The sequence below is a fragment of the Ammospiza caudacuta genome, chromosome 7 (assembly GCF_027887145.1).
Source record: "Ammospiza caudacuta isolate bAmmCau1 chromosome 7, bAmmCau1.pri, whole genome shotgun sequence".
NCBI classification, from domain to species: domain Eukaryota; kingdom Metazoa; phylum Chordata; class Aves; order Passeriformes; family Passerellidae; genus Ammospiza; species Ammospiza caudacuta.
This window is the reverse complement of record NC_080599.1, coordinates 34139561-34161377: the sequence shown is the minus strand read 5'-3', so window position 1 is coordinate 34161377 and position 21817 is coordinate 34139561. Positions and strand designations below refer to the sequence as shown.

Below are 21817 nucleotides of genomic sequence, written 5' to 3'. Positions count from 1 at the left end.
ACTTTACATACAATAGTACATACACTTAACTATGAAAGCATGAGCAATCCCAAGGACATTCATATTTTCAAAGAATTTTTAAATTCTTGAGGAGTGTATTTTTAACAAAGAATGTGTGCTTTACCACTGGCCTCAATAAGAAGACATGATTTTGCATTCCATGTTTTTCTGGGGATAAAAAGAACATTTCTTGCTAGTACTGAACTCTGTAACCCTGACAGACTGAAAAATCTAACTAAATATACTACAAAAAGGTTAAAATCTATGTGATTCTAGGAAGAATGCCAATATAAATTTTAAAGGTATAAATTAAAGCTCAGAATACACAGTGGGATGAAAAAAAATTTGGTCTCCTTTGTATGTGATAGTAGTTGGAAATAAATCCCTTTCTTGGGGGAAAGTAATGTCACTGTATATGACTTAAAATTAAACATTCTTCTTCTGAAGACAGCCTTACTAGATTAACTCATCATGATGAATTCAAGAATTTATTTAGGAAATAACTTCCTAAACACCAGCACCAATAATGGAAACAGATGTTTCTTGTTCACCATTCTGGATGTTTTTTTTAAGGATTATTCTTGGATCTTTTTTTATAAGTGTCAGCATTTTTAGCTCTATGCTGTCATAACAATTCTTATGAACAAACAGTAGAAAAAGACAGCTAAGATGAATAACAGCAAATTGAGAAAACAGCTTTCCTCTTATTCTGAGATAGCAATTGCCTCAAGAGCATTAGAATCAAAGAGTGGAGTTCTCCAAGACACAGAAAGAAGGCTTCTTTCCAAGCTTTAGCTCTGTAAAATGTCTTGAATATTTTAGGTTCATTTTTCAAAATTTTATAAGGCAGTTTGATTGAATTTTTGGAGGTGGCTGCTAAAAGCAAAACACAATACGTGAAACTAAATAATTTTAAGTGAGATGGGGTGAAAGGCAGAGATAAGAGAAACAGGAACAGGATCACATCTGCTAGTTACTGGAAAATGAACTAATTATATATCAGTCATAGAAGGTAATATAGTTATCAACTGTGTGTTCACAAATTTGCTGTAAATATGGTAACTTAATGACTTTTCATATAGCCATAATTAATTGGAGACTTTACTGTCTCTAACAAAATTTAATATAAATCAAACATTCACAAATGTAGAATGACTCTTGCTGAAAAATGGAACAGCAAATTCATAACCCATCAGTGCTGCCCACAGTTCCTACAGCTGGAATGCATTGCATGGACACCCACCTGCAGGTCTGGGCTTCTCCTGAGCTTCTCCCTTTCTAGACAAGAAGATCCAGAGCTATGACCATGTGCATGCTGTGAGCCTCTAGATCTTTGACAGCAAATGTGACTGAAGATTTTCCTTTTAGATCTGAACATGGACAGATTTGGAATATGCTCCAAACTGCTGTATGACCAGGACCCAGCAGCTCACACCCACTGGGCATATCTGCTTAAGTCAACTTGAACAAGAAGGTCACACTTCTAACCCAGGCTACCAGCTTTCCTGGGCAGTGCTCTGCAGGAGCACAACACGACTGCCTGGCATGCAGAGCATGTTCAACCTAACACAGAAATAGATTTTACACAGCCAAAAGAATGAAAGCACAAAAGTCGTTTCATCTTACCATTTCACCCCTCGTGCCCTTTTCACCTCTTGGTCCCTGCAAAACAGAGCAGCTGTTAATCTGATATGCTTTCTAGCTGCCTAGGACTGAAATAAGCAGATTAATATCCATGAGAATTATACTGCTCACATGAAACATCCAGTCTCATATATGGAAGTATTTACGGCTCTGGGGGTTTAATTTTCCTGTACCACTAGAAATTGAAATTAGTTGAAAACACCTTGTGATTCCTACATGTGGAAAGCTGTGTTCTTCAGCTTGTGAGTATGTTTACTCTCAGTCATTTTATCTGTTGTCTGCCAATCAGCTGTGTTCTCCACAATTTCATCCACATTCAACATCTTTGGAGAACAAAATTCAATACTCTCCATCACTGAAGAAATCCATTCATCACATATATATTTTTATTATATTATTAATTCTACTCTCATAACCAGATTAGACACTATTTTTCTGTCACCATTTTGGCTGGTTTTGCACTTGAATTGTGTTCCCAAGGATGGCAAAAATCTTAAAGTTCTTCTCTGGAAAAATTTTGCATCTTAATGGCTGAATTTCATAACACATAGAAGTAATCTTCAATTAAAATCCTTTCTTGATGATAATGGCAAACATTTACATTCAATATGAAGTCCATTAAAAGCCTTCAAACAAATGCACACAACTGTAAAGTTTTTCTCCTCAGTGCAACTGAAAAGAATGGAGCAAGACAAAATACTGATTTTTCCAACAGGTGGAAAGACATTCCCCTTCTTCTATTTCCCTTGTAAATATTTGCATTTATTACTTTTATTGCATATTTACTATTTTTATGATTATTTTGAATTTTAGACATTCTCGTTTACTCCAAGTCTACTTGATCAGGCAGAGGAATGTTCATGGTACAAAGAGTTTCTAAAACTGCCTTACATGGTTGGGTGGTCTGGAGACATGAGCCAAGGGGTTCTCTTGCAAAACGAATTTGGCTCTGGTACCATGAGTGTAATAAGAGATGGAAACAGGGATGAGGGCAGAGCTCCCCCAGTGCAGGGAGCCTGGGATGCACTGGAAGCTTCAGAGAGGCCACAAGGGTGTTTGAGGTGTAACAGGGACCTCATCAGCACCTGGAACAGCCTTACAAGGGCTCACAGGCACTCCCAGAGTGTCTGGAGGGGTACTCTGGACTGTTCAGCCCGCAAGAAATAAAAAATATTGAAACTAAATGTGGATATTCTGTAGATATATCTCAGACCAAAGGCTGAGAAAGAATACCCAGGTGGTAATTCCTGTGTGCTGTTTTACACCTTGGCTTGCCACTGCCCCTGTACACATGCTGTCTGCAGGCTGTACTTAGGCAGAAGGCCACTGCAATTACTTTCTGGTCACTGGTTTCAGTCATTTTTTTCTTGTTTGTACTACAAATGCTGGAGTCACATACATTAACTTAACAGCGTGGTATAACAAATACCATGGTATAACAGGGTCCTGTTAGTTGCTACTTGCAAACAGAAAAATAAGAAGGTTGCTAGTTGAAAAACAAGATGATTAAACCAAAGGGTAATGAAATAAACAAATTACGCAAAAGTGAAGGGAAACTTACAGGCCTGCCAGTTGGGCCTGCTATGCCTTCTTGACCAACAGGGCCAATATATCCCTGTAAACAAGCAGAGAATTTATTAGTTCACCATGTTTCCAAAATGAAGAAAATCCTCAAGACATGTCCTAATTTAAAGTTGCTCAGCACACAGACCTATCAAATATCCAGAAGATCATGGTGGTACTCTCTAAATATTGAGTGCACATTGCAACAAAATCAGTAAAGTAAATATTTTAGTAATTTGTAATACTTATGCTTGGAAATTCCCCACACATTCTTTAACGTGAAAAGTGATGCATTAAAAACAGTGGAAACTTAAGTACTCTGATTACAAAAGACCACATATTTATTGAGCTACAACCAACTCTACCCTGAGTTATATTATTGCCCACAAGGACTCTTGTATGGCTGCCAGTAAGTGCTGCTAAAATGCCACTTTTCAGTTCCATTTCACTTAGAGCAAACTGCTTGTGTCCAATGTTTATCTCATATAGGAATGTTTAGAAAAATAAAGTAGCTATTAGAACAGTCCCCTAAAGCTGCTGCTCTGCATCTGGTTAACTGAACAATTCAGTTCTGTGATGGCAAAGTGGCAGTGAGAAAACATGCTGTAGCAAGGCCTCCCATGCTTCAGCCTTTCACACTTGATGCCACACTGGATGCAAAAAATGCTAATGATGTTTCCATGGTTTTGGGTGAGCAGCAAAGCAGAATATCATGAAGAATGAGCTAGTGGAGGTTAGGAACATTTTAGATTAAAAAAAAATCTTCATTAAAAAAAGACTACCTATTAATCAATAATGCCTAAGCACCACTATGTCTTACTGCAGGCAAAGTTTGATCCCTATTTTCTTTTGCTGTAGAACACAGTTACACGATGAGCAGTTTTGCCAGTAAGAAGAATGTTCAATAGACAAAGAAATACAAGGTCATAAGATTACACTAGAAGATCCACACTTAGTCAGCAGAGCCTGCTTTTTTCTTTCAAGATTAAGGGCCCAGCTCTGTTTGTGGGTCTGTGTGCAGGATGTAACCAGAGCAGTGTTGCTTCTAGACTCAGACAGAAAGGTTTGGGTAGAGGCTTCTGGCCTTGTTAATAATAAAAAGGATTATTTTCTATGTTAAAAGCATGTGCCACTTTCAAACCATCCTAACAATCTCTTTCACGCAGTGAAACACTTACAACTTGGCCTTTTGGACCTTTTGGGCCCAGAATTCCAACTAAGCCAATGTCCCCTGCAGGGCCCTGAAAATGCAAAGGAACAGTTTAATCCAACATGGACATTAGCCATCCACCTGTTTCAAAGTCTTGCAATCAGTGAAAGGAAGATCATTTCTAAGAGCAGTAAGAGTGAAAATACCAAGTGCACTGATCCAGAATGTTTGTCCTTATACAGGGAGCACACAGTTCTGCCTATCATGTTCCAACAATCCAGAGATATTTTGAACAAATTAGTGTTAAAGCTGATTAATTCTATGCTTTCATAATGTTCTCACTCTGTAAATAGCTTACAATCTAAGAGAAAAGAATGAGCACATACTTTTGGACCTGGGAATCCTTGAAACCCCATTAAACCTTGATCTCCATCTTCTCCCTGCAATAGAAGCAGGCATCCTTAGCATTACTTCACCTTGCTAACTCTTGGACTACTTGTTTTGCATCAACCACTGTGATTACATACAATCTGTCCTTTCAGCCCAGGCTCTCCTGCTACTCCTTGGTCACCTGCTGATCCTGGAAGGCCTCTTCTGCCTCGCTTTCCTGGATGACCTAGAAGGCCTTTCTCACCCTGCCAATAAGAAGAAAATATATATTTGAATAGAATTATGGAAGTTGCAGATGCAAATACAGGTTTCCTGTCAGAAGCATGGAACTTGCTTTCTCCTTAAGAAATACATTTACTGCATTTATTTCGTTTTCCGCAGGAAAATAATTAAGCATACACAAAAATGCAAAAGCAGCAACTTGACTGCTCCTTGACTTGGAAATACAAAAACCATACATGTTGGATCAATTCTAGTATGGTATCTCTCAGTGTAATCAGTAAAATTCACAAAATTAAATACAGAACAGACAGGTAAAAAGTGAATTTTAAAAATAATCCTCTGAGCAAGACACAGTGTACTTGTTGAAGTCCCTGCTGTTAGACTAAAAATCCACATTGATTCAAATGGAAACTAGACAAATTCTGGCAAGATAAATCCTCTGAGGACTATCAAATACACTGAAGACATGTCTAGCTCAGGAGGTTATTGAGGTGCAATAAAGGCTGTGAATATACAGGTTTCATGCTTTGTGCTTATGCTTTTTCCCAGGTTTTACCTTTGTGTTATTTGCCTTGAGTCAGTATGCACATTATTAATGCTTATTCTGTAGTATATGTGGCAACAGTTTGCCCTCAACTCATCTATTCCTTGCCTTTCTCAGATTGCAAGCACTTCTGAGCAGGAACTATCTCCTACAGCTCATTGCCTAGGCAAAGAAGTAAAATTCAGACTGGAGGCAGTGGCAATAAACACTGCAAATAATGATTATAGTTTATACTAAATAAAATGATAAAAATATATTATTTCCAGTTTCCAAGTAACTTAAGGTTTTAAAGAACAGCTTACCAATAAAATCTCACAAAGAAAAAGTTTAGATAAAAATCATTATTTTAGATAAAAAAATCTATTCTAAATAAAGAAAAGTCTGTTCAAAATGAAGGAAATTATCTGTAATTGTTATTTGTTTTCTTGTTTTAAAATTGAAATGAATCTAATTTATATGAGGATATGCTGATATCAGGTACCTGGAACTGACTGGAAAATGGAGAACACTCAGATTTTCTTTCTTTCAGAAAGGGCTAAAAAAACCAATTTAATACCTGTGATAAATTATATACTTATCAGCTCCCAAACCTGAAACTTAGGCTTGAAGTTATGGTAATTCTCTGCTATTAGATTGCTTAGATGCTTAAATCATCCTGACTGTTCTAGTAGCTAGAAACAAGTTTAGAAATAAGTCAGAAAACATCTGACCCTAAAGCTGGAGTGAACAAATACAAAGTGTTTTGATGGCTTCTGGAGTTGGGAATAGCATTCACATGGATGAGACCTCTATTTTCAAGTTACAGTTTATAGAAATGTTGTAAACACAACTTGTAATCTTACCCTTCAAATAAGCCTTGATGTCTTTAACTCACTTGATTAACAGCAGTGTGGTGGCTCCACAGCCACCAAAAGCAGCATGAAGAACAAACAGTATCAGCAAAACTGTAATTAAACAACCAGATCCCATGTATGTACCTACCTTTAGTCCAGGTGCTCCCATGGGCCCTGGCATGCCTGGCAATCCCTTGGGACCTCGAGCTCCAGGATAACCTGCTAGACCTGGCAAGCCTGAGTTTCCTTTGTTGCCCTTAGCAAATTGAAAATAATGGTTTACAATGAGAACAGCCAAGCATGTTTTTCATTCTATGCTGAAACAGGCAAATTACATAGAATCAGCCAAAAACACTTAATGCTGTCAGTATGTATGGACACACAATGGTAGTACATCAAAATATACAGAAAGAACAATGATCAGCAGTATCATGTGGATTTCTGCTAGTATTCCAAAAGTAAAAGGTTGAAAATTGTTTGAACTTCTCAGTATTCATCTTTCAAGGAAATAACTCCACCTGAAACAGAATGAGACTACCTTCCCAAAGAAATATTCAAAATTCAACATGTTTACTTCTAAGGAACAGGCATGCTGGTAATACTAGTATGGTTGTGTGCACTCTGTAAAGATTCACACACAATAACATTACCAGATGAAGAAAGACAATTTCATTTGTTATGAAATTGTATGAGAACATCAACCTATCAACAAAAGCAACTATTTTAAATGAAAAAAACCTGTTAGTGAGTACATGGAGTTCAGCCACTTTTGACATGCTACAAAATGGAAATTTGCTACCATACAAATGAATATTTCTGTGGCATAATTTAATAGAAATATAAGCATATATAAATCTTCCTTATTTCCTGTGACATTCAGTTAAGCACTCATAGAAATAAAAAAGGTTGTATAAAACATGATTTTTGTATTAAATGTCATTTTTTTGGGCTTTTGAATATGGTGATGTGGCTTATAGATTGATGGACTGATAAACTTACATAGCAAAAGTTCTGCTCTTTTTACTCATTGTGGCAAAAATCAGTTATAAACCTCTCTTACACTCCTACAAACTGTAATGGGGTAATGGAGTTGTCTTTACCATGATTGTATGACATTTTTGGTGGAAACGCAAAAATGCAAAAATCCCTTGGGGTGATTCTCCTAAATCCAGCTCCAAAGAATTTTAAGAACTTGGAAGAGGTTCATGACCTGAGAGTGGAGAAGCTTGAGTAGGGTGCACCTGCCCCCTACGGGTAACTTGTTTAATTTTCTCTTTGCTCAACCAGATTGGAAATTCATACCTGAAACACCAATGCCTCATCCAGCACCTTGGCTAATTCCTAACTCCAAATCTACCTTGGTAATCTTTTATAACAATTACTGGTCCATCTGGGGAGAATACTGAGAAATTCATACTGGAAATTAAAATGGTCAGACTTTCAATTATGAGAACTACTCAAGGAATCTTGTCCCTCTCTCTGGGGGGACTAATTGAAGAGCTATGTCACTGCTCCAAGTGGCAGCAGGTCAACACCTTTGGCCCCCAGCAAAGAACAGTCAGACAAAAAACCCATTTCCAAGAATGCTTTTAGATACCTCACATACCTAATACTCTACTTCACTGGCTTTGGACAAAGCTTCATAATTATTTAGGTGGAGAGACATAGGTTACAAATACAGAGTCAATAAGGAAATGCGGGATTATCTCAGACCCTAAGAGGAAATAGTCTCAGGCTAATTTTCAGGACCAGAATTGTGCAGCCTCTCTAAGAAATGACTTTCACTTAGCTGTAGTTACTACTGTCATATTCCAACGAAACTGTTCACACAGCACACTTCCCTTATGCTAACTTTATATCTTGGCTGGAATATTAGGAGCAAAAGAGAAAAAAAATAAAGATTTGGTCTAATTTCCATATACTCAAGGAACAGAGAGTGGTCTCTTCCTTTTAAATACCTTAACCCTGGAAAATTCTGTAAAATGCAAAATGACATAGAGGAAATGTGGAAAGCAACTTACCTTAGGGCCAGGCTTCCCTGACAGCCCAGTCTTTCCAGGGTTCCCAGGACTGCCCTCTGGTCCAGGGTACCCAACTGCTCCTTTCTGCCCTGGTGCCCCTGGTTTTCCCTTGAAAAAAAATCAAATCAAATATAGCATTGTTTGCTCTTTTCATCTTCACCCTCCCACAACTGGATTTCAGTCACAGTATTTCCTAAACCCTACATTACAACAGACCCAGTGATATGAATGAATAGTTGCAGAGGGAGCTCTGAGTTAGGATGTTTGCTTTAGAATTCTACTGGTTTAACCTTAGACTTGCCCTGCCATGGGATCTGAGCAACTTCAGCTGAAATCATGAGACTGATTTGTGTGCCAGCCTGGAAGATGCCTGAGAGTGTCAATTGTTAAACTGAAGTGAGGAATCCTGATAAAGTCATCTATTTATCCCTGGGAAAAACCCAACCATACACCTTTTTACCTTTTATTTTACTAAATGCTCAGTACTGGCCTTTCACAAATTTATGCTGTTCAAATTTGAACATACCAAAAATACAAATTTGTAATATGGCAAATTTGTGGTAACGGGTGCTATACTTGCACAAAAAAGGCCTCATTTGGGATGGGATTTGAAACTTCCTCAAGTTCTAGTTTTACTGTCTCCTCATTTCTCTGTATGTCCCACTTTCCTTTTTCTCCTTTGCCTGCTGAATGATCCCTGCAGCTCTCCAAAAGAACATGCTGAGTATTTCCAAAGGACACACAGTTCCTTGTCTTCAAAAGGCTCATCCTGCACTCTGCCCAGCAGGTACAAGCTCTGTGCAACAGCTGCTTTTCTCTACTTACTGACAATGTTTTGATGTGAGGTAGTAAAAGTTATTTACAATATGTGCCTGCGTGGCATTATTTATTAGGGGACCAAAATAACCTTGATGCATTTTGTTCTTCATTATGTTTACAGGACACCTACTGCTTCCTGCTCTGGTTTCTCCCTCAGGGAGAAGGGCATGCAAGTCAGCTCCTCTGCAGTAACTCAAGAAAAAACATTAAAAATTTCAGCTCAGGGCAAACAAGAGAAATAAATAAACCTCAAGGCATTTACCACATGTATCCATCATGGACATATGGATCCAAACTTCTGCAGGCTGCAGAGGATCAAAGAACTGATGGGGTCAGAAGTGAACACAAGTACAGTTCTGTGCAATATAATGTGGTAACTTCCAAATGGACTCCACAAATGAGCCAATTAAATAACTTCACAAGTGGGAAGGACCTTGTTGTTAGTTGCACATCACTTCCATATGCTGAGTAACTGAATATAATTCAGCATAATTTAACAAAATTCCAAAAATCATTAATATTAAAAAATGACAGGGGTTCCTTTTTATTTTCCTGGATAATTTTCTTGTGTTCTTTAGAGTGAACACAAGACCTTCTGGTAACCCTGACACAATACAATTCTGGTGTTATTAGTTAGTATTTTCTTTGTTTTATAATTTGAAAATAGGCTGTAGAATTTTGTTACTTACAGGAATTCCAGCTTTGCCTGCTTGACCTGTTGCTCCTTTCTTCCCTGTGGGTCCCTAGAAGTTACAAATATTTGTGAACTGACAAATGACATAAATTCAATCCCCTAAGAAGAGCTGGGGATTGTTCCCCTCTAGTATTCATGTTCACATTGCCTGGCTTTGGACCAGATTATTCACATCTCAGGAGACAGCAGAAAGTTTTTAAAGTAAAAGCAAATACATTTTTGGCAGAATTGTGTATGTTTTTTCCCTGTTGTGAACCAGTTTTTAAAACTTTTCCAACAATAATCATAAAATGTTTTTCATCATGAATCTGGTAATTTCCCCTGTATCAGCCCCCCCTCTGCGATGAAGTGCACTTTTATTGCATTTCCTCTACTCTTCAAAAGGGAAGTCATGAAAAGTAGGCAATGTAAATGCACTGAATGTCTGTGGAAAAGAATACTAGAAAACAATAGTGTCACATACCACAGATGTGAACATTTGTTTTTATCTAAGACCTACACAAAAGATAAAATTTGCTTAAAACCATAATTATTTTCATCTTGACTGATCTAGAATTTGGTAGTGCAAGAAAACTACTGTAGTAGTGGTAGTGTAAGAGATACTGAGCAGATAACATTCTTGTAAGTGGTTTAGTGACACAGGAGGTCATGCACCAAGGAAGAAAAGCTCAGAATGGTCAAAAGCTTTTCAGAGAACTTTGTTATAGGATAGTCTGCACAGAATATAAAGATTTATAGCATCAATTTTATCCTACCTCTAAAAGATGCAACCACTGAAGAGCAGGAACAAGTATAACACTTTTTAGCATAGAACAAGTAGAAAAAGTTTTCCAAGATTTTCTAGACTAACTATTTCAAAAACACTTCTTAAAAGTTATGCTATCACTACCATGCTGCAGTGGCACAACATGCAATAAAGTGGAAAAGCCTGGGTTATTTAAGTGTAAATGTTTTATAATTATGCAAATATGACAAAACCAGCAAAATGTTGTTCTATTGTCAATTTAACACCTTTTTTGTTAAGAATGGCATAAAGCCCACAAGTCAGAACTGGAATGTGCGTATTCAAATAACTTAATATTGTTTTCATTAAGATTTCTGGATGCATGTAAAGAAAACCCAGCTGATTCAGTGTTGCAGTTGGTGGGATCAGCTTTGCAAGGCTTGCTATAGCAGCACCAGTAGTGGCACTGCAGGTAAGGCTCTGTCACTGCTCCCAGTGTTAACACTTCTGTGGAAATCTTTAAGCTCTTATGGGCAGCTCCATGCTGGGTATTGGTTCCACATTTGTAAATGGCAATATTGATCTGAGGGGCATTTGCAAGACAAAGAAAACATTTCTTCAAGAGGAACTGCTGATTTTGTCCTGGAATGTGAGCAGTGTGTAAGAGCAATATATCCAAGTTCATAGCTGGAGCACATGTTCACAATGTCTCCACATCATGTTTCCTTTCTGTTGTTTCAGTCGATTCCTGTCTACTACAGATTCTTGTAGCTACCTACAAAATTTTTAAACTCTAACAGAGTTGCTTCATGGAACTTCTCAGACAAAATATCTCATTTAAATTCCAATGGTAATTGGTATTTTAAGAAATCTTTTAGCCTAATGCTTTTGAAATCTCAAAAGCCAATGACATTCAGTTCATGGAAGAACATAAACACTTTGGCAATTTTCAACACACCACCAAGATGAGCTAATAATTCTAAAGAGAAAGATTTGGTCTTTGATCTTTGTCATGACTTGCTCTGTCATTATTGCTCTATATTCTGTAGCAAATTCCTTATTCCCAGGTCTCTGAGAACTCAGTGCAGTGCAGTACCAGGAGGCTTCATTTACAGATCAGAGAAGCAAAATCCCAGTTAGCCTCCAGAGCTACTTGAACACAAGAAACTCCACTTTAGGGGATAATTAAATATCACTCAAATGTTTCCAAAAGAGCTTCTCATAATTCTTGATATCACTCCAAAGTAAAACTACTTACCTATCAAATAACACCTATTTACTAACCAAGATCATTATGCAATTTTCCACTTTATATTTCTTTTTGTCCCTGCAGGTATGAAAAGGAAACCCAAACACTCAGTTTTAGCCTTATGGAACAGTTTTCCAAGGATAGCCAGTGAACAACAAAACCCTACAAATTCCAGGTAAGTGCACTTTTGGTTTACTTTTTTCTACTTACTTCTGAACCTCTTTCTCCTTTTAGTCCTTGCTCTCCCAATTCACCTGGCTCTCCCTTTGAAAAGAACATACATTAGATAAATTCCAGGAAACATTTGAATGCAAATGAAAACATATTTTCAACAGTCAATAGAGAAATCTCCCTTGTTTGAAATACTTACTGGAGGTCCTTGTTGTCCAATAGGTCCTCTAAGCCCTGGAAGACCTGTATGACCCTGGGAAAGAGAAAATATAACATATTGCAGTACAGTAACTAGGGCTGCCATGCTCAGTGAGCTGCAGAATTCCCTGTAAAGCCCATCCTGGGAGGTGTCAGGTGGACCCATTGGATTCATTGACATAACCTACATAAAGTATGGTGAGATCTCCAAGATCAAACTCTACAGAGCCCTTATTCTTTACATTCTCTACTCCAAGCTGCAAGTGGGAATTACATATTGTTTAAACATTTCTGCACTTCTGTAAGCATAGATTTGGTTCATGCATTTATTAATATGTCTGTCTGTATTACTTTGTAATTTGGATATTCCCTGTCAAGGATTGTCTCTCTTGTATTTGAGTGAACTGCATCGGTGATGAGCATGAGTTACCATCCAATTTTTATGCACTGAAAGACTAAATATAATTCATGAATAATTTTTAGTATTAGATTTTAAATAAGTAGTGCTTAAATTTCAGAGAAAAATGTTAACTACTACAGTATTACAGAAACACAGATCTGTTTAAGTTAAAAGTGTCATTTTGAGATAATTTATGGCCTCTTTCTCAAGCAAGGCCAGCTAGAAATTATTGACCAGGACCCTGTTTAGTCAAGTTTCCAGTATTTCCACAGATAGAGACTCCACAACCTCTCTGGGCAGCCTATTCTGGTGCTCAGTGATCCTCACAGCAAAAAACCCAAAAAAACCCCCCAAAACCAAACAAACAAAGAAATCACAAAAAAACCCCAAAACATTTCAAAAGGAATTTAATGTGTTTCAGTTTTTGCCCTTTGCCTCCTGTCCTGTCACTGGTCACTATAGAGACAAGTCTGTCTACCCCATCTTCATTTCCTCCCATCCGGTACTTGTACAGACTAAGGTCACTGGAGCCTCCTCCAGCTGAGGAGCTGCAGCTCCCATGTCCCCACAGGAGAGATGCTCCAGGGTGTCCAGGGGTGCAGCAGTGCAGAGAGGACCAGCACAAGATGCCTGCACAGCTGTGTGGGAAGGTGACACTGCTGCTGCATTACTCCACATGTCTGCAGAGCACGCCAAGCTCAAATAAAAAGATAAAACCCAAGAGGTATTACCTTGTAGCCCTCATCACCAGGCTCTCCTCTATCTCCACGTTCACCACTTCGACCCTGGAGAGCAAACCAGGGAGCAAACTGTAACAGCTGAACTGAATATAATGCTGCAGTGAAATATGAACAGAAAGCTGGGATTTCTCTTAAACTATCCACTGAGAGGGAACTGAGGAATACAAACATAAAGGGTAGCTTGGATAAAGGAATAAACATGATATTTTTCTAAACAGAATGCATTGCAGTCACACAGTAGCCACAGTCTAAAATTTTTTGTAACTGAAGACTAGAAGCTAAAAGATAAATATTAGATGGTGCTTAATGAAACAGGAGGGAGAATTGACCTCAGTGGAACTTCCCCAGATTTATACTTATATATAAAATATACATATATATGTACAAACTTAGTATCTGAATGGATAAATGAAGTGACTCTGGTTTCAAGAAAGACATGCAAGGAAAACTCTCTTATGGCTTCTGTAAGACATATCCATTAAAAATTGGATTCTTTTCTGAAATTACTTTCTGTACTCAAAATCTGCTTTAATTTTGAAGTTTGTACTAATAATTTTGACAGATTCATAAATGCTGCAGATACACTCCACATATGAATTCAGTACAAAAATGGTTACAAAATGCAGTTCTCTAAATCAGCTGAATTAGTTTGCAGTGATAATGAAATAAATCAAAATATATTTTTGATTAGTAAAGCAATCAAGTGTAACTCTGGGTTAACAGGGTAAAATTCTTTTCTAAAATGTGCTGATCTAAACACAGACTAATGGCATTAATGTCATTAAATGGAGGGCACAGATATCTAAGCAGGAAAGAGCACACAACAGCATTTTCATTAAAGGACCATCATTCTGTATTTTCGTACTGATTCCTAAGACAATGATATAAAGCTTCAGAAATAAATGCATTTGCTCTTGTCCTGAGATGCACTAGTATAATTTTTTTGAGAAAGAAAGACCTACTGGTTCACCTATGGGCCCAGGTAGTCCAGGGACTGTATTGTCTTCGCCTGGGTAACCCTAAAGCAAAGAAAAGTATTAAAAAATGTTAACTTGGAAGTTCAACTTCATGCACATAAGTTCAAATGCTAATAAAAAGCAGAGAAGATGTTGTATAGTGCTAAAAGTGAATATGATGCTTATGGTTTAATATCATGAATATGGTAATTCCATTTTAACATTCACCTAAATGTCCCAAAGACATTAAGGACTAAAAAACCCTAAATATTTGCTTTATTCTCAAAGGCAGCTATAAGAAAAAAAAATTATTAACTGAACAATATCCATATAATTGTGTCTTTATTTAATGAAAAAAAGGATAAACAGGATATTTGACAAGGGGAAAAAAGAAAATTTCTTCCACTATTTTGAGAAGTACATTTAACAGAAAGAAAAACAAGAGTACAGAAGACTCCAACATTAAGTCTGAAGTTGATTAAAATTTAAATATGAAATAACTGCCATCCAAGTTAATAAACAAAAGCTTATCTATTCCAGATGATACATAGCAATAGTAATGCAAAGAGAATCACAATTTAAATATGATTAAGAACTTCCACAGTGCATCAAAGTGGTTTTTCAGAAGTGACCCAGCAACCGAAACACCTAGCTGTCAACAAATCAGTTTTCAGTTTTTGTTTCTTAAATTGTATCAAAACCTATTTACAACATCAGCCACTCAATGCCTATTCAGAGTATTTATTGCAAAACTTGCTCCAGGTTGTAGCTCTGTGTCAAGGGCAGCTCTAATCCAATCTCCATGAAGTGAATCCAGGTACCTGCCCTCTTGGGGTCACAAGGGTTTCAGTGAGCATACAAATCTGTTTTCAGGATTTGAGACTTGAGAGAAAAACAATAAATTTGACACTAAAATAGCAGTACTGAGGCCACATCCTGTCCCTAACATTTTATATTAACCACAGACATTTGTCCATCCTAGCTGGACTTTCAGGCAAATCTGTGGGTGTACTCACAGCTCAGAGTTAAGTAAATATTTAGCTGGTTCTGCACTGATTATTTTTGTCAGCAGTGCTTGCTGAGGGCAGTGGTGCTGTCTAATACAATAGACTGTGTTCTGTACAATGGGTACCTTGTGCTTTAAAACCTCAAACATTTTAACAGTATAATTTTGGACTCCAGCTCTGAATGACCCATTTCCTCACTTTGCATTTCTTTTCCTAGTCTTTGACAACACTAACAAATACTGCAAATGGTGGCTTTTGCTGCTTGCTGTGGAAAACAGTGTGTGTGCAGTAACATTTCCTCCCTTTATAACTTCACAAAACACATCAGTGAAACCCATGTTCATACCTTTTCTCCTTTGGGGCCTGGGGGCCCTGAGGGCCCTGGAGGACCCTGGTGACCCTAAAGAAGCAAACCAAACACAAATTATTTTAAAACAAATAATTTAAAAAGCAATTAATTCCAAAATTTCTTTTAGCTACTTGCTACATTTCTTTTTCTGCTTGCAAATTATTCTAAATCATGTTATGACAACAAAATCAATGGCAGAAAATTGACTGTGTGCAGGAAAAGCTCTGTGCATTTTGGGAAACTACATGTTCTGATAGGGCTTAATGCAGGTGATGGGAGCTGGGCTGGTTCTTGCTTCAAGGCTGGGGTCAGTGATGGGTGTTTTTGTTTGGAAAAGAGACTGGACAGTCTGCTCTGTAAGAAGATGACTCAATTAATCTATGATGATTTTCACAGCTATTTTTCAGTGAAAGCCACAATATCTTTATGTCCTTCAACTAACCTCATTCAATCAGTTTCTGTTACTTAAATGGAAACTACGTGGCCAGACAGTAAGCAGAGGTGGTGATGTTTGTTGAACTCTCTCTATAATGAATAGCTGTAGTAGCTTTAGAGGAACTTTATTCAGAAGGGGTGAGATGAGTTGGATAAACAACAGTTAAAAGTTTATGGTAAAACCCCCCTGTGAGCAAACTAACAAAAGCCAGGCACCCTTGCTTAAGGCTAACAGTTCTGAGTAGGCAAACACACCACATAAACATATGTGAGCCCTGAAAATATTTGTGTAGTCTAGATACAGATTCCTCGGATATTTGAAATTAGAGTACCACAGAGTTACTTTGGGATGTATGTGTATATAAATTCAGTAAAAAACATACCCCATAACCTGGAATTCCTGGCTCTCCTTCAGGTCCCATTCCTCCTAGATGTCCCTGTTAAATGCAGTAATCAGAGAGAGAAACGAGCTCCTTTGTAGAGTGCTACAACAATGTCTACTATATAAAGTAAGCACTTGGAAAAATCTTGAAATATTGACATTTGACACCATGGAAAACTTTCTTGTAGGTCCTACTTCATTTATTAAAGAATACTGGGCTTTTCATTCTTCTGTGGAAAAACTGGTCAATGTTTTGAGTCCTAACCTTATAGTCTTTGTGCATAATTAGTCAAATAGATCTGAGCTTTGAGAGGTGAGGAAGAACTCTCTTTACAAGTACTAGTATGCTAAGGGAAGCAGGGGGTGGTAATCACCTCAGAAAGTTGACTCCTTCTCGTGAAAATATTGGCCATTAGACATCAAACTTTGCTTCTGTACTTCATGTGCTCAGGGGAGCACACTGCTGCATTCAGTGGCCACAGGACTGGACTGAAACAGGCACTTTGCCTCTCTAGTGGGGAGCCTGGATGCTTCTGTGCATCTGCCACACAGTATGGAGCAAGCCTGGGGAGCTTACTATGAAAGGAGCTAAAACTTAATGGAATAGACTTAATTCAGTTGATTTTGGACCAGATTCCTATTTGATAGGAGTAGTAGCCTTCATCTGAAGTGCTTTGCTTCAGCCATGGCTAAGGCTGATGGTATGTGACAGCAAACCCCTTGATTTTTGTTCCTGGAACTGCAAAGGTTTATAAACACCCACAGCAGTGAGGTTGTATGTGGAGTGTGAGACATGAGAGTTCCACGGTATCCTCTGCCATCCCACTCCCATAACTGCCAGATAACCAAAAGCTTGAGGTGGCTCCTTCCAGGTCCATGCCCCAGGTTTCTGTCTGGAAAGGTGAATAGGTCTCATTCTGATGCTGAAAGACTTCTGTAAGTAAGAATGTTTTGTACTAACCATGGGACCTCGAGTTCCTCTTGCACCTTTAGGACCAGTTTTTCCAGGTTGGCCAGAATCACCAGCAGGTCCAGTTTCTCCTGGAGGGCCAAGCTGCCCCTTTTCCCCCTGTTGGTATTATTGCATTAAAAATACTAAGAGATTGACACTAAGTTTCAAAATGCAATTGATGCTTAACAAAATGTGTAACAGCATTATTTAATAGGTATGACATTTACTGGATGGTATTTACTGTAGTTATTAGAATGTCAGAGCTCAGAACTCTGCAGTATGAAAGAGTCTCTGCTAGAGCCTTCTCATTGAGTCTTTGTTTTCTTTTAGTCAAAGCTTGAAGCAGAAACTGCTCTGAGTTGCAAAACTACATCTTGATACAAATTTAAATTTTCTAAGACCTTGAATATTATTGATTGCAGAATGATGACAATTCTAATTGCTATGGCTAACAAGTAAAAAATTGGCTTGAAGCATGACACAAAACAGGGATAGTTTTGGTTCAATGGAATTTTGTAATGTAAATTTGAGTTTCAGATAAAAGGAAGGGAACTGGGGCAGATGAAAAATACTACCTTCTTTCCTAAACGGCCCCTCTGACCTGGATTTCCTGGTGTTCCTTCAGGGCCCTATAGATTTATTAGGGAGAGAAAAAGAAATGATTGAGAAAGGCCTGGAAACATATTTAACCTCTGCTCCAAAATGCACAACTAAGTAGGCTTTGGTAAAGCAGAGAGGTGGGAGGAAAAATGTCATTAACTGTGTCTTCAAGCAAGTTAGTAGGGCTGTCTCAAGTTATAGCACAAACAAGTGGGCAAGTTCCAGGGATTATTTATCAAAGTAATGGAAAAGCACTGCAAATAAGGGTGAAAAAAACCCATTAAATCTTGTCCACACAGAAAATGTTACTTTACAGATTTGTGAAGCTTATTTGTTGCTTTGTAAGCTACTGTTTAAGGAAAATGTAGTATTACTCTCACCTCCAATGAAACACTTAGACAATGGGCTATAGGAAAATGATTTCCATGTTTAGACTAGGATATTATGATCTGTCTGCATCCCTAGAACGAGGTCAAACCAGAACTGTGATGTGTACACTCCCAGATGCCAGGGAGGACAAGTGGAGAAGGCAGCAGCTCTACAGCTGCCTTTGGAACATGTAGAACAAAAACATGAAAAATCCCTCCCTAACCACATCCTCCCAAAAATCGAATTGCCAGACCTGCCTGTCTCACTGAGGCACAGAAACACTGCTGATGTTGATTATTGTACACAAGTATAATTACATAAAGCGTAGATATGCTAGGGTTGAGCTGTTTTACAATAATTTCAACATAGGAAACTTCCAATGTTCCCCAAAACTACCAATTCAAAATAGAGTCAAAGAAACAAAACTTGTTCTGCAGCTCACTAAGGGTGCCAACAACCAAAAGAACACTTTTTTCATTTCCTAGAAAAGCAATTAACAGTGAAGAGCCCAGGACAAAAGACAGCAGAATGTAGCACTGATGCTTAGAGGACTGAGTGGACAGTGCTCCTAGCCATGAACAGCTGGAGCTCCAAGCAATGTTTTGTCAGACCCCACCATCATACAAGAGCTGCACAGAAGGCAGCCAGAGGACTGCAGATGAGAACACGATGGTTTTTGGTAAGGGAAGCTGGTCTGATTTAAAGCTACAATGCTTGCTTTGGAAGCTGTCCTCCAAAATTGTTCTCATGAAGGAGTTGCATACAATTTCATGGATGGATTTTAGTTGCTAGGAGTGATGCCAGAACAAATAGGCAAACTGATCTAACAATGTTGTCTGTGAATTCTAGTGCTTGTCTACTATTTGATCAGTGTACGTTTGATGCCACATTGTTTGGAGAGGAGAGCTGAAGTGAGAGGCTCCAGGTTGTGTGGTACATGTGTCTGGATGACAGATGCTGAGGAATCACCATTTGCCAAGATAGTCCCATATTTAAAATAGGAAAGGCATTTGTCTCCTCTCTCTACCAATCCTGAACCACACTGGAAGCTTATTTAAATACAGTCATCTTTAATTACACAGAAAAGCAGGAAAATCAAAAATTAAGGAAGAAAGAAAAATTAACTTTGTTTACTAAAAGCAAACAAGCAAGAAGTCCATTTCAACCAGAAAACACTTACAGGAATTCCCATAAGGCCGGGTTCACCAGGAGGCCCAGCAATTCCTGGTAATCCCATCTCTCCTTTTTCACCACCTTCTCCAACAAGTCCCTGGTCTCCAGGGTCTCCCTAAAACACAATAAAAAAACCCCCAAAAATCCCTTAGTCAGCCTGCTTCTACAAGATTACTTGTTCATAAGAAAAGGGAATTCTGAATCTCTGAGTTTGAAAAAAAGCCCACTGAAACTGATGTGAACCTTACCAGTCAAATTCAGATCAGGCTCTAAGTTAGGGTAAAGCCCTGTTTATCCCATTCCTACACTCCTACAGCCACATTTTCCCTCATCCATCACCAAGTATCTGAGATTATTCTCTATGACATCCCCTGTGCTGGCACCTGCCACAGTCCCTGGCACAGCACTGATCTAATCTGGGCAGCAGAGCACCCTTGGGCTTGCTTCCTCCAGCACTTTAGCCACCACAGACAAAAGCTGTACTCAGGTAAAACTTGCTTTTCTTTGTCAAGCCACTCAGTTCTGCAGCCCTTGCAAGCTAGATATGTACCCAAAAGATACAGAAAACCCTGTACTTTCCAGGACCTCCTGTGTTAAAACTAAGTGCACTCAATGGGCTTAGTTGATCTGGTACTGACATAGGATAAAACAGGAGATTTGGGTCCTTAGGCTAATAAGAGTACTTTAAATCTGCTGCAAAAATTTAATATACCTTTGGGCCATCTTTTCCTTGAACACCGTCTTCTCCTGGAGGCCCTGGTTCACCCTTATAGAAAGAAACAGTTGAAAACAAAGTTATTGCCTATATTTCTTGACTAGTTTTATACATGTTTATTATCCTTTGGAAAACTTTTAGTTGCTGTTAAAGTTTATTTATCTTCAGTGTCACAGCCCATGAATATCCAATGCAAGAAAACATACAAGATGATCAGCATTAGAAAAATGAAGCAATATTATGCCCATCTAACCCTGGAGATTTAGACAGTGGCACTGAGATTTTGTTTGGATTCAGAGCATATAACATGTAATTACAGTAACCTCAAAAATATACCAGTTCTGTCCTGAAACTTCCATGTTTATGTGGATAACTACTATATTGGTATGTTTTCTGTAGGGCCATTTACCATTAGAAATATTTCAACATTATAATCACAGAATCATCAAGGTTGAAAGAAAGCTTGAAGACCATTGAGTCCAACCATCAGTCCAGCACCACCATAACCACATTCTCAAGTGCCACACCCAGATGCCTCTCAAACACTTCAAGAGACTGTGGCTCCACCACCTCCCATGGCAACTTATTCCAATGCCTAAACACTCCTTCAGTGAAAATTTTCCATCTATTCTGAAGGTTCCAATCTGAATCTCTCCTGGTACAACTTAAGGCCATCCATTCTGTCCTTTGTTAGCTGGCAGAAGAGACTGACCCCCCACCTCACTACTGCCTCCTTTCAGGTTGTTGTAGAGGGAAAGGAGTCTCCTTTTCCTCAGGTTAAGCAACCCCTGCTCTCTCAACTGCTTCTCAAAATCTCTGCTTCAGCAGCTCCGTTGTCCTTCTCTGGACATGGTCCACACCTCAGTGTCCTCTTTTGAACTGAGACCCAGAACTGGACACAAAGCTCAAGGTGCACCTTCACCAGTGCCAGGAACAGGGAAAAATTCACTGCCCTGCTCCTGCTGGCCACACCATTGCTGACACAGGCCAGGAGGCCATTGGCCTTCCTGGCCACCTGGGCACTGCTGACTATGTTCAGATGGGCTGTTGACCAGCACCTCCAAGTCCCTTTCTACTGAGCAGCTCTCAAGCCTCTCTTACCCAGTCAATACTCTTTTTACCTTGCTACAATATTACACTGTTTTTTCTTTTAAAAAAGAAGCTATCAGAAAATAGTTTCTTATTGAATTCTTCTGTTAAATCAACATTTCTCAACCTGCACATCATTTGTAACTTCTCTGTTGTGGAAGAAGATATGCATCCACAGCTTACCCTCAAACCTTGGTCACCTGGTTCTCCAGCCTTCCCAGCAGGTCCAATGTCTCCCTGGATATCACAAGGAAAATCCATTTCAAAGGACAATATTTGTAACAATGACAGGGTTTACAGCTGATGGAGTCATCATGACAATAACAGTATTTCTTAATGATCTGTCACTGTCTACTTGGCTAATGAATCAGAGCTCTCTGATTTGCTTTTATGAGAATTTGAAAATATAAAGATCTTAAGAGAGAATA

General features: G+C 38.4%; 1 protein-coding gene across 1 annotated transcript in view; it reads right to left on the bottom strand.

The window, feature by feature from the left end:
* COL24A1 (collagen type XXIV alpha 1 chain) overlaps positions 1-21817 on the bottom strand; it is a 112817-nt gene that overhangs the window by 7348 nt on the left and 83652 nt on the right. The window contains exons 35-53 of the mRNA XM_058808081.1: positions 21573-21626; positions 20298-20351; positions 19593-19700; positions 18019-18072; positions 17453-17560; positions 16493-16546; positions 15672-15725; positions 14325-14381; positions 13354-13407; positions 12224-12277; positions 12064-12117; positions 9876-9929; positions 8368-8475; positions 6495-6602; positions 4885-4992; positions 4744-4797; positions 4386-4448; positions 3206-3259; positions 1627-1662 (exon numbers count right to left, since the gene is read on the bottom strand). Of these exons, the coding sequence (XP_058664064.1) occupies positions 1627-1662; positions 3206-3259; positions 4386-4448; positions 4744-4797; positions 4885-4992; positions 6495-6602; positions 8368-8475; positions 9876-9929; positions 12064-12117; positions 12224-12277; positions 13354-13407; positions 14325-14381; positions 15672-15725; positions 16493-16546; positions 17453-17560; positions 18019-18072; positions 19593-19700; positions 20298-20351; positions 21573-21626 (1290 nt within the window). The remainder of the gene's footprint in view (positions 1-1626; positions 1663-3205; positions 3260-4385; positions 4449-4743; positions 4798-4884; positions 4993-6494; positions 6603-8367; positions 8476-9875; positions 9930-12063; positions 12118-12223; positions 12278-13353; positions 13408-14324; positions 14382-15671; positions 15726-16492; positions 16547-17452; positions 17561-18018; positions 18073-19592; positions 19701-20297; positions 20352-21572; positions 21627-21817) is intronic.